The sequence below is a fragment of the Austrofundulus limnaeus genome, unplaced genomic scaffold (genome assembly GCF_001266775.1).
Source record: "Austrofundulus limnaeus strain Quisiro unplaced genomic scaffold, Austrofundulus_limnaeus-1.0 Scaffold676, whole genome shotgun sequence".
NCBI classification, from domain to species: domain Eukaryota; kingdom Metazoa; phylum Chordata; class Actinopteri; order Cyprinodontiformes; family Rivulidae; genus Austrofundulus; species Austrofundulus limnaeus.
In genome coordinates, this window is record NW_013953078.1 from 99,725 (window position 1) to 112,146 (window position 12,422).

At 39.0% G+C, this 12,422-nt stretch overlaps 1 protein-coding gene across 1 annotated transcript in view; it reads left to right on the top strand.

The window, feature by feature from the left end:
• Positions 1-5,196: 5,196 nt before the first annotated feature.
• LOC106531787 (vascular endothelial growth factor C) overlaps positions 5,197-12,422 on the top strand; it is a 25,402-nt gene continuing 18,176 nt past the window's right edge. Inside the window, exon 1 of the mRNA XM_014027708.1 lies at positions 5,197-6,097. Within this exon, the coding sequence (XP_013883162.1) occupies positions 5,996-6,097 (102 nt within the window). The 5' untranslated portion in view covers positions 5,197-5,995. The remainder of the gene's footprint in view (positions 6,098-12,422) is intronic.

The following is a 12,422-nucleotide window of genomic DNA, read 5'->3' on the forward strand; positions in this document are numbered from 1 at the left end:
ATTTGTCTTGAAAACTGAAAAAGTACAACTAAACAGATGAAGCATAAATGGGAGGAAGCTGGAGCCAATGGATGTCACCGAACCATTAGAAATCGCCTAAAGGGAATGGGATTTCAATACAGGAAAGCTAAAAGAAAACCATCATTGACACCTGAACAAAAAAAGAACAAGACTGCAATGGGCTAAGGAGAGGCAATCAAGGACTGTGGATGACTGGATGAAAGTTATCTTCAGTGATGAGTCAAGAATCTGCATTGGACAAGGTGATGATGCTGGAACTTTTGTTTGGTGCCGTTCCAGTGAGATTWATGAAGAGGACTGCCTGAAGAAAACAACCAAATTTCTACAGTCCTTCATGATATGTGGCTGCATGTCAGGCAAAGGCACTGGGGAGATGACTAATTCTTCTATCAATGCACAAGTTTACATTGACATTTTGAACAGTTTTCTCATCCCTTCAATTGAACAGATGTTTGGAGGTGATGAAATAATTTTCCAAGATGACAATGCATCGTACCATAGGACAAAAACAGTGAAGGAATTCCTTGGAGAAAGACACATTCAGTCGATGTCATGGCCTGTAAATAGCCCAGATCTCAACCCAGTTGAAAACCTGTGGTGGAAATTTAAAAAAAAAATGGTCCACAAGAAGGCTCCGACCTGCAAAGCTGATCTGGCAACTGCTGTCAAAAAGAGTTGGCACTACCGAGGGTTGTATATAGAATAATGAAAACACAATCGTTGCTACTCGGTCTAGTAGATGTTGCACTAAATATGTTGACATAGTTTACATCGATCTGGGCTGAATATCATATCTCCTGAATACAGATCATTTTAACCAGTTAATATTACAAATATGGACTATCGTAAAACTTGACCACATCTCTATATGGTTTATTTATTAACAATAACATACACAATACAGAAAGCTGCAGATCACAATAACAAATGCATTTACCACTGTTACAACAAAAACACGTATTTGAATTAATATTTAGGCCAAATTTGATGTGTGGCCAAGAAGGATGTTTCATACTCAACATTTAATAAATCATAGGTCAGCCTGCCTCAAGATTATATATAGAAAATGTTTATCATCCAGTCCCACTGCTCAGCATTGTTAATATGATCACTGTATACTGGGATTTTCTCTGGCAAAACTAGATTTAATATAATGTCACACTATAGTAATTATTACTTTATATTAGTGCACAACAGTATAACCTTACCTCTATTTTGCATGTCCAGTTTGCTATTTTAGGCAATAATCCCAACATTTGAGCAGGTAAAGGTTCTGGACAAGTTTGTCCTTTTTCTGATTAGAAGCTGGTACCTCATGAACCAAAATAAACATCTGAATACACGCAACAATCAAAACTTTAGACATTTATAACCTGTTCCATCATTTACCTTTCTTTTGTTTGCCCCCAAACAATCCTACAAACCATTGCACACTGCTTCCGGTAGCGGCGCTAAACGGTATCCGCGAAATAGTCCATGTAATAAGAACCTCAGCTTAGCCTTCGTGCTAGCACCGACGCATTGCCTTATATGTATTAGCTCGGTGCTAGCGCGACAAACTATCAAGCTAAACCGAAGTCCTCCATCCATATTTTCAGTTGCAGGCTGAGTAATTTTTGCATTCCTCTCTCTGTTATGCAGATGGAGGACCTCAGTGATGAGAGGAGAATGTGTAGCGCTGAGCTATATATGGTGATAGTGTCGGAGCTAACACTAAAGCACTTATAACACTTTCGGGTGTTATAAGATCACAATACACCTTCAATATTTCAATCTTATTTTTTTGAAAAACATTAAACAATACCCTTCAAACTAGACTTGCACAATACATTGAAAATTTACCGTCATCGTGATAACRTCCTGTGCAATATGCATATTGCAACAACTAGCCAACATAAACTGCAATAAATGCTCAACAGTTTGCCTTCATGCATTTTGTCCCTCAGACTGAAGCTTGAAGTATTACACCAATCAAATGAAGCCCTTCACATATTTGGTCAATTAGCTGGATCTCTTCATGTTAAAAAAATATGCTGGAATGGAAATGACTACGGTAGTTTTTTTGTTGTTTGTTTGTTTTTGCTCTGAACCCAGAGCAGAAAGACATCAACGCTACATACTAAAAAAAAAAAATTTTCATTTATCGCAAGCCATATCGTCATCACAACATTAAGCACTGTTATCGCACATCACAGGTTTTCCTGATATCGTACAGCCCAACTTAAAACAGTACAAACTTGTTTTAACTGGACATTTGGTAACGCTAACAGCAGAGCAAATGGGGACGGGCTGATTTTCAGACCTTTGTGGAGAGAAGCCGATCATTTCCACTGATCTAAAAAAAAAAATCGGCTGGTCAACTTTTCGTGCGCCTCTACTGCCCAGCTAAAAGAAATGTCTCTCACTAATGTTTCTGATGGTGGACGGTTGGAAACGGCCATGCATCGCAAACCCACCCATACAGACCAGTATTTGCGTTTTGATTCTCATCACCCACTGGATCACAAGTTAGGAGTCATCAGACCTCTGTACCACAGAGCAGAGAATGTCCCYACAAACACAGGAGCTAACGAGAAAGAGAAGTCACACACAAGACAGGCACTGGAGCAGTGCGGTTATCCTGACTGGGCTTTTCTGAAAGCAGACAAGAAACCCARACAGGATTCCAGCCAACAACCAGGTGAAAATGAARACCCTAAACCCAGACCCAAACCAGTCGTCATTCCGTATGTGGTGGGAGTTTCAGAGAAACTGAGACGTTTATTCTTTAAACATGACGTCCCAGTGGCTTTCAAACCCCAAAACACATTACGGCAAAGATTGGTTCACTCTAAAGATCCAGTTCCCCAGCACAGAGTAATATTGTGTATGCTGTTAAGTGTCAGGAGGACTGTTCAGGACTGATCAGTTATACATCTGGGAAACAAAGCAGCCACTGTTAAAAAGAATGAGCCAGCACAGACGAGCTACATCATCAGGCCAGAACTCTGCAGTTTACACTCATCTACAGGCCAACGGTCACTCTTTCAGGGATGAAGATGTTCTAATCCTTGATAGAGAGGAACGYTGGTTTGAGAGAGGRGTAAAGGAAGCCATCTTTGTGAAAGAAAACCGTCCACCATTAAACAGAGGTGGAGGCCTTCGTGTCCATTTGTCTTCCGCCTACAACGCTGTCATTGCAAGTATGACTCTGCCCCCTGTGAGCAATAAGTGGTAATCAGAGCCCCAATGATGGTCAGGTGATGGRGCACATGACCCTCTATGAACAATAGAGTTAATCAAGGCACTAACGACMTCTTGTTAGGCGATGGTCCTCTTTTGCATGTGACTAACCTGTTTRTCCACCATGTGGAGGCAGTRCTTACAAGGCTGAGTTCACCTGAAACTCCTCAGACTGAAGAAGTCTCTTGGAGRAGAGATGAAACATTTMATCAAAGAAAAACCCGTCTRGAAGACCTACTTATTTTTTTCCTTTAGATTTTTCTMCCTGGRTTACTKAGATGGATCAGGACATCTCTCACTAATGTTTAGTTGGACCACCTTTAGGTTTGATTCGCTGCATCATCGTTTCCACAAGCAATGTCACAACATTTATTTTTTGCCAAGATTTTGTATTGATGACAGTAGATTTGGACCACTGCAGCAGATCCCAATGATTCTCAGTGGGGTTCATGTGTGGTCTCATGCTCCCTAAACCACTCTTTCACAGTTTGAGCCTGATGAATCCTGGCTTTGTCATCTTGAACATGTCCATGTCATCAGGGAAGAGACCTAATAACCTGGACCCGACCAAGTGCCCCCACAGGCTTGTAGATGGGTTCAACCCTCTGRAACAGGTTAAATGGGGACTCATCAGACCACATGACCTTCATTGCTCAGTTCTTAACCTGATATTAACATAATCACCCATTCAGTAATTGTCCAATGGGAGACTGTTACTATTTGCTTAGTTAAATCCAGGTGGTGACCTTTTATTGGCCAGGCWGTGTACAATCCTTCAAAGAATGCTAGGCCTTTAATTCCATTAGTAACYTACATTCAGCTTGCAATCACAAAAAATGTTCCTTTTTTTATTTGCCATGTTGTCCTGAACATCATCCCTTACACATATTCTGAGTGTTAAAATAATATGCAACATCTTTAAAACTTCAAAACTTCTAGTCATCTTGAACTCCACAATCTGAGTTCATATGATGAAATGGAGAAAGCAATGAGAGGAATGTGGATTTTTGCTTGAGCCGATTTCAACATAAAGCACGCTGCAAGCAGACACTTGCCACCGTACGTGCATGCATGTGTGTGTCTTTAAACCTTGAAAAGGCTGCTGTGACTGGCCAAGAAATCGGATGTTTTCTCATTCAAGTGTTTCCCAGACACACCTCCTCTCGCCCTCCTTACTCCTCCTTGTCATCCTTCCCTCTGCCTCTTCTTTACCCTGCCTGTCTGCCTGCCTGCCTGCACCCCATGATTTATTTTACATTTGTTGGTAACTGCTTAGACCTGGGAGGATTTTTTTAGACAATTTATACAAAGATGTAAGCTCCTTCTGCTGCTGCTGCTGCTCCTCCTCCCCTCCTCCTCCCATGTAATACACCAGCACAAATGCTTGCAGCCTTGGGGCGGAATAGTTAAGAAGGTATGTGAAGTAAGTCTTTTTTAGGACTGTGAATGAACAAAAAGAAGAAAGAACAAGAGAGAAAGTGAGAGGGGGGAAGGGAAGAAGACAAAGATGGAGCCAGATGAAGTGTGACGGGGAAAGGCAGAAAAAGGCTCTGAGTTGCAGGTGTGAGAGTAATTCTGTACATTCGTCTTTGTCTTGATCCAACTGCAAAGATATGCAACTAAAATTGCTGAATCTAAATTTATCAAAATGCATGTTTTTTGAAAACTGAATAAGACACTACCCTTGATGTAGGGAAAACAATATCCTAAAGCAGTTTTCTGAATGACAGTTCAGGCTTTTCCTCTGAGTGCAATAATCTGAATATGAACAGCAAAATAAAGCTACTTGATGAAAGCCAAGTCATCTACAAAGAGGAAAATGTGTTGAAAATGTTCAAAAGTTGCATGCCTTTGCACCCATTTTTCAGAGGAACCACAATAAGGAGCTACTCTATCAGCTGAAACACACAAGCTGTCTCTCTCCGCCCACAAGTTACAAGCCTTCCATTCTTGTTTTTTTTTCTTTTCTTCATTCACTCCAGCAAGACGCCTGTGAGCAGCAGGACGAACACACACTCTGTTTGGACAAGAACCCAGCACTGCAATTCCAGTAAAAACTCAATCTGGAAACAGGACTGGAAATATTCTTTCATGGATCAGACAGCCTCTCAGAAAAGTTGTGACAGATTTAGAAAGCTGAAAAAAAGGACSAAACGAAGAGAAAAGAGAGCTTTGCCCTGGAGGTTTTGAAAAAAGGGAAACAGGAGGCAAATAAAAAGGGCAGCAATAATCTGCACAGCTGCTCTGCGAGAGACAAAGATAAAGAAAGCCAGGAGGTGCACGAGTGCGAAGGACGAGGAGAGGAGAGTGACGAAGACGACCAAGGCTGGAGAGGAAGAGAGATACCTAAAGGGATCATCCGAGTTGAAGGCCATGGAGGATATAAATACAAAGTGAGGTCTAAATCCAAACAGAGACACCTGACATCAAAGTATGGAGGAGCAGCAAGGCAAGAAGACAACGCTCCTCTGAGGAGAAAAGGAGTTGTGATTGACACGAGGAAGAGGTGTCGCTTTCCTCATCATGATTTATTCAGGTCATGTCCCCGATTCAAACAACCTGCGTCGGAAGAGCAACTTTGTTCCAGGATAGAATGAGGASTCTGCCCAATCTGTGATAACCTTCCTGCTCCTTTCCTCTTCTGCACCTCCGACTCCTCCAATACCTTCTTGTCTTCACATCAAACTCTGAATACAGACTTCCTCCCAATCTGGCCTGATATCTTCATCTCCCCCCTCTGCATCCCCTCACTATGTGGATACCAGCTGTGCTCCTATGGATGCTTAATATCAGCAGTTTGTGCTCAGGACAAGACTATTCAGACAATTATCAAACTGGAGGGATGGGAACTGAGGTAAGACGTCTCATTTCTCTATTTAGCATCTGCAGAATTTCAGGCTAAGCCTAAATTTTTTTTGTTTCATTTATGTCAATTGGTCAAACTTTTTATTATCCACAATTTACTGGTGAGAAATTAAAAAAAAATCTGAATGAAAGAGACCTGATGAATGCAGCTGAGCTAACTCATAGCAGGACAAGTAGACACAACAAAGTTATTCCAATAGTAGAAATCCYATGCTTTGTCCTGAACGATTTAAATCCGAAAGCTGCACTGTTTTTAACCTCTTCTGCAATCATCATAAGTGGGTAAAATGATCAAATACCTTTTGTACGAATGATGTAATCATAGGCAGATAAGCTTTATTTACTTTGGAAATATCACTGACATCAAAACCTCTACCAGATAAATTACAACACACAAAGCAGCCATTACGCAAAAATTCATCTGGAACTTTTAAAGCCAGATCAGTGGTTTCCAAAGTTGAGGTCAGGACCCCACTGTGAGTCACGACATACCAAGCAAGGGGTCTTGAGAAGTTCCAAAGAAAATAAAATTAACTGTAAAAAACAATTACTAAGCGCATACTTAGCTTTGCTCATGATTTAGCAAGGAAACAAAAACAGTCATCATGAATGGATAAAAACAATAATCAAAGGGCTTACAAGGCTCCACGTTAAAGGCCTTTGTAGCAATGTTTGTATAAGCCAACCAGCAAAGGTTGAGGCCTTTATTTTGTGGGTCAAAGGCAGAAAAGTTCAAAACACACTGGCATTGATGACCTTTAAATTTGTTAGGCAAAGACAAAATAGAACACTCTAAATGGTATTTTAGAACTACATCTATTTAGTTTAGACATATTGGCTGTAGGATGCTAGAATAAAGAAATTTCATTAGGAGATCAGAAAAAAATAGGGGTGATAGTTGCTAAAAAAAAAAGCTTATAAAACAATCTCTGTATACATCGGTATCCACCAATCCAACTCAAGTAAGACGTGCACAAATCAAGAAAACTCTCCAAGATCAACATTTTTGAGTGTTTGAGGTCAAGGAACTCCAAGGCGGCTACTAAGCAAATGAAAGAGTCCAATTTCAGCAAACGCTGATCAGCTATGGTGTGCACAGCAGGGCTGAAGGTAAAAMGCAATCTGTTGTTTTGAAACACGAGGCAAAAAGCTGATGTGGTGAAACAGACAAATGTGCTGAAGGAGTCTGGATTGAAAAATTTCAAATTACTAAAGATCTTACCAGAATTGTGTTTCGACACTAGAAGTTTACAATAAACACTAAGGCAGAGGTTTGGGCAYATTTGCCACTGTTTCAGAGCAGAAACAATAGGTTTCAACACTGTACCATCTTAACAGGAAAATGAAATGTTAGCTTCTTTTCACACATATTATAAATTATAYCAGGGCAGGGCCCAGTAATGTTCCTTGCATAATACCTAAAAGTTCCCAAATTTTAATGCAAAAATAAGATTAATCRTAGCTCCGGGTAGGATTGATCAAACTTAAATTTATCACTTAATCATAATTATGTATAATACCAAAGACACCCTAGTGGTTTGGCTCTAGGTCTGTTAAGTCAGTCAGCCAACCTGCCAGACGTATCTTAATTTTTACTGAATGATCTGAGTTTCTCACAAATCTACAGTCCCAAAGATATGAATCTACAGACTCGTGACTAACTTGCTGCTCGATTCCTCTCTTGTCTATCTTCCTGGCCCAGACACTGATATCAATTAAACATTTTGAAGTCTGGTCCAATTCCTAAAATGTAGGAAGAGAAGAGAGATCATTTGCAGAAATCTTTACATTAATGCTTTGTAAGAAACTGAATTAAAAATCAAAATATATTACAAACTTATTACCTTTATTATTGGTTGAAGTAAAACACAGCTACAGCTGATRCAAAGTAATGTTTGAATGATGCAACAGTCGGGTGTTTATTGTCCCCCATCACAGAACAAAGTAGAAAATTAGAAATGCTGTCCTCCGTCAGTCCATAYTGTGAGCTGGATAACTTGGAAAATATAAGTGAGTTACCAACTTCCACTTTGGTGTTTGGCTGTGAAAAATGACCCTATCAAAAATTGGGTTGCCACGTCAAAATCCAAGATGGCCACCRCCACACCAAACTRGCCACCTGGTCRTTTGGGGGAAACTACGCTTTGTACTTGTTACATTGCGTAAAAAGATTGTTTCCTCAAATGATTGGGGTAACTAGTTGGGTGGCCAAAAATGAATCTATGGTTAAGACCACCACTGGCTCTACCAKTGCACCTGACCTGGTGGTGGATAAAATTGCTTCTTATACAAAGTGCAACTCCTACACCCTAATTTCAAAAGCTACAAACATTCAATACTCAAATCCCTCAGTAATAGGGGACATGGGTCTACTGTTTAGCTTTAATGAATGGATTTTAAATGCAGATATTTGTGAAATATACTGCCTTCCTTGTCTCCTGTCACCTCCTGTCACTCTGTCTTTATCTCCTCTACTCTCATCTAATAGGAAAGGGACTAACACGCAAGGAGAGAAATCAAGGTTATGCATAGTAGTAAAATAGATTGGGTGACTTACTTTTGTTCGATTTGTTCCAGTGGCGTAACAGTGGGGGGTAATACTTTTGACCAAGGTTTATCTGGCTGTAATCCAATCAAATTAAAGGAAAATAAACATACAGCTTTAAACACTCAAAACTCTGAGGCAGGAGTTTCCTCCTTTCTGCATGTTTGAYTTGTTTCCCTGCTCTTGCACACCTGATTCAGTGATGGAATCACCTCATGAAGTTCTGCAGAACCTGTTTAATCACCGTTCATTCAAACCAATGTGTTGGAGCAGAGAAATGTCTAAAACATGCAGACTATCATCCCTCCAGGAMCGGGACTGGATACCCCTGCTATAAGGCTACAGGCTATTCATTCTGCGTTAAATGATTTTAGTCATGAATTAACATATTTATGCTGATCTTTAAAGGTAAAAAGGTTAAAAGATAAATCAAGTTCACCAAAGTGGAAAACTTCAGGCAACAAAGCAGCTCAGTACATCATAAAATACCCACTTCAGTTGTATCTGTCATTATTAAATGTGCTTAATGTCTAAACATTTATGTGTTTTTCTAAGTACAGCATAATAATAATAATAATAATGACGTAATTAAAAACTTATTTGGCTGTGGGACATTCAATATGAGTAGGGCAGTGATTTACAAACTTAAGATAAAATCTTTAAAAACAGGTTTTATTTTCCTCAAATAAAATGAGAATTCATTTTATTTATTTGCTCACAAAAATAAAGTAAATTTTACCAACACCATTTAAGCACAACTAAGGCTGGATGTGTTAGTTTTCTTGTTTTCATAGGTGATGTTTTTTAAAATAAGCAGGTAACCGTGTGGTGTTTAGTTTCAAACCTTTTGATAATGGGCACTTTTCTAGGAAGTCTTTGGTTGGGGGCGGAGGGTAAAAGCTTTGGAGTTGTAAAGAAAAAAACAGTAAGGACTCAAGTGGAGATGTAAAGATAGCAGCATCAGTTTACTGCCAGGAATTTGCTCCTATTCTTGTAAAACACTGAGTACTTCTGTGAAAAAGATCTGAAACGACAAATTCTCAGGTAAAAACAAAAATAAAACAGTACAACTTGTCTGTTTAAACATCTAACATAGACTATGTTAAAAAAAACTACTTCAAACACAGTGTTTATAAGAGTAGACAAGCAGACTGATAATGGGTGGGTGGGTGTAAATATTTGTCTCCCTGTGCCAACAGTATGTAATGTTTAACACACCCCAGAGTCATGGATGAATAGTAACTCACACATCATCACCTCCGAGTCCCTCATGTCTGAGCTCAACAACACAAACCATACTACAAAAGATGAAGAGAAAACTCAAGATCTTTAAAAAATAAAAAATAAAAACTTCTCTGCAGCAGTGGATAGCAGTATTTGCTGAATATTAATAGATATTTATATATACGTGTAATGCGTTTTCTATTTTGATAAAGATCTGGTTCGGTAGCTCTGACTCAAAACTGAACCACATTTGAGAGATATTCAGATATATCTGAGCTCAAAAACTAAACTGGCTAAATAAATAAATAAAGCATAAATCAGGGGTGCCCAAACATTTTCCCCGAGGGGGCCAAAATGAAAATCTATCCAGGGCTGCGGGCCAAATGCAGTAAGATAATACATGAAATACAAATACTTTTTAAAGTGAAGTCCTTTATTTTTAATGATGAAGCTTTGCAATGGCCCTCTTTTGTTTTAGTTTGTGCACTTGGAGAAAGGCTGCCCTACACTCAAGTAGCAAAGGCTCATGGGACATTTTATAAATTGATAAAATATGAGTTTTTGTGTCCTCATAAAGTGTGCAAATCTACATGCGGGGTTAAATCTGATCTAAATATTTCTTGTTGTCATTTCATGTTTCATGTTTAATCCTAATAAATCTAAGACATGCCAGCACCATGACTGAAAACTACCTGAACCACAGCCCWTTTGTATAGTCATTTGACCAATGGAAATACTGTGTTTCTACCTATAGGATAACAGGTTACAACCTTGTAACTTTGGCAACTGTTGGTGGGCCAAATCAAATGGCTTGGCGGGCCAAATTTGGCCCGCGGGCCCCACTTTGGGCTCCTCTGGCATAAATGCATCAGCAAAATCTGTGTGACTCAATCAATGTAAAGATAAATAAACTTGTGATATCCGTTCACTGTTTATAGCAGCTGCCTAGTGCTGTGAGTTTTAAATCATTCGAAGCAGATTAGAGATTGTAAAGTATTTTATCAAGATTTTCTTGTTAAAATATAGGAAACAACTCAATGGATTGCTCAAAAATACTATAAGTAATGTACAGTCATCACAGAGAGTCTGTTCTGCTCAGCATCAAAGAGATTTAGTCACAATGAGCAAAGACGGGCGACTCAAGTGTTGGGCATGGGAGGGGTTTATCATGCTTTGTGTTTGTGTTGCAGCCAGTAGCCCAGGGAAACGTTTCATTAATAAAGAAAAAAACAATGAAAACAAAGACTAAACAGGAAGCATAGAAAAATAATCTGTTTGCATCTGGAACTGGAATCTGATCCCAAACAAAGCTTAAATCTGCAGTGAACGGCCTCTGAGGAGGAAAATGAAGGCTTTCCCACGACTTTAACCATACAATTACATTTACAACCATAAAACTACACCCTAAACAAAAGATACAAGAGCAAAGTCGCTCCAGGCATAATCAGTCAACACTTTCCTAAGAAGTTTTGTGATTAGGTTTGTGGTTTCCCAAAGTCTTTGACAGATTTTTCTYTTAAATCAACTGCACAAAATAAACCTGTGATCCTAAAGGATATTTGTTAGTTTTCAACATTTCGTGGTTAAATATTTAGCTAAAGTTCAGCCTCAGAGCGCTGTATGTGTGGCTGTAGTCATTATGTTCAAATGGGATTCATAACTGTTAAAGTAATAAATGTCATACTGAAATATAATTTAAAACAAACCCTAAAAAGGGGAGTTAAACGATGACAGTAAAATATGTTGTTACAGATGAGATGGGAAAGAGAGGCAGACAGGAGGAGATAAATGTAAGACTGATAACAGAACAGGGATCTGGTTTCTGTTTAGCGAATGCCAGCTGTGCCAGTCTGCCTYTTCACAGCCTGGGAAACTAAACAACTGTTTACATTCCCTCCAAGAGGAATTATTAGGTGCCATACAGGAAGAAATAACAACTCATGTGAAATTTAATAACTTACAGATGATCCAACAGCTTCTATTACCCAGTTCATTAAACAATTGTTTATTTTTGTCTTTCATCTACTGTGGCTCTTTGAAGTGGAACAGAATAATCCGTCACGGCAGCAGAAAATCATTACGGCCACTCACAGCAGAAAGGTTTATAAAACCATATCTGCTGTAATCCAGAATTTCCCACGGGAACCTGCTTTACCACATAATATTAATTTGAGCTCACAATCCCCACTCTGAGTGATCAAATTAAGCAGGCAGGAAGCTGGATCCATCACTGAGGTCACATTAACAACAAATTGTGTCAGATTACTACAGAGTCAAAGGGTATATAGCACAGGTGTTCCCAGGTTTTCTTAGTTTTATTTTTTTAAAGGGATCCCTGATTAGTTGTAACATTGGACTTTGTTTTATAAATATATATTTTAACTGTAAAATAAAGACTGTAAAAATACTGTAGGATGTTTAGTTTTTATAATTTTAAAAAACATATTTTAACACGGACAGAGCCATTTTATTTACACACAAAGCATTCTGGGTAAATGATGACGTGGATAGGTCCTCGGTGCAAGGCTGCTAGCGAGCTATATCC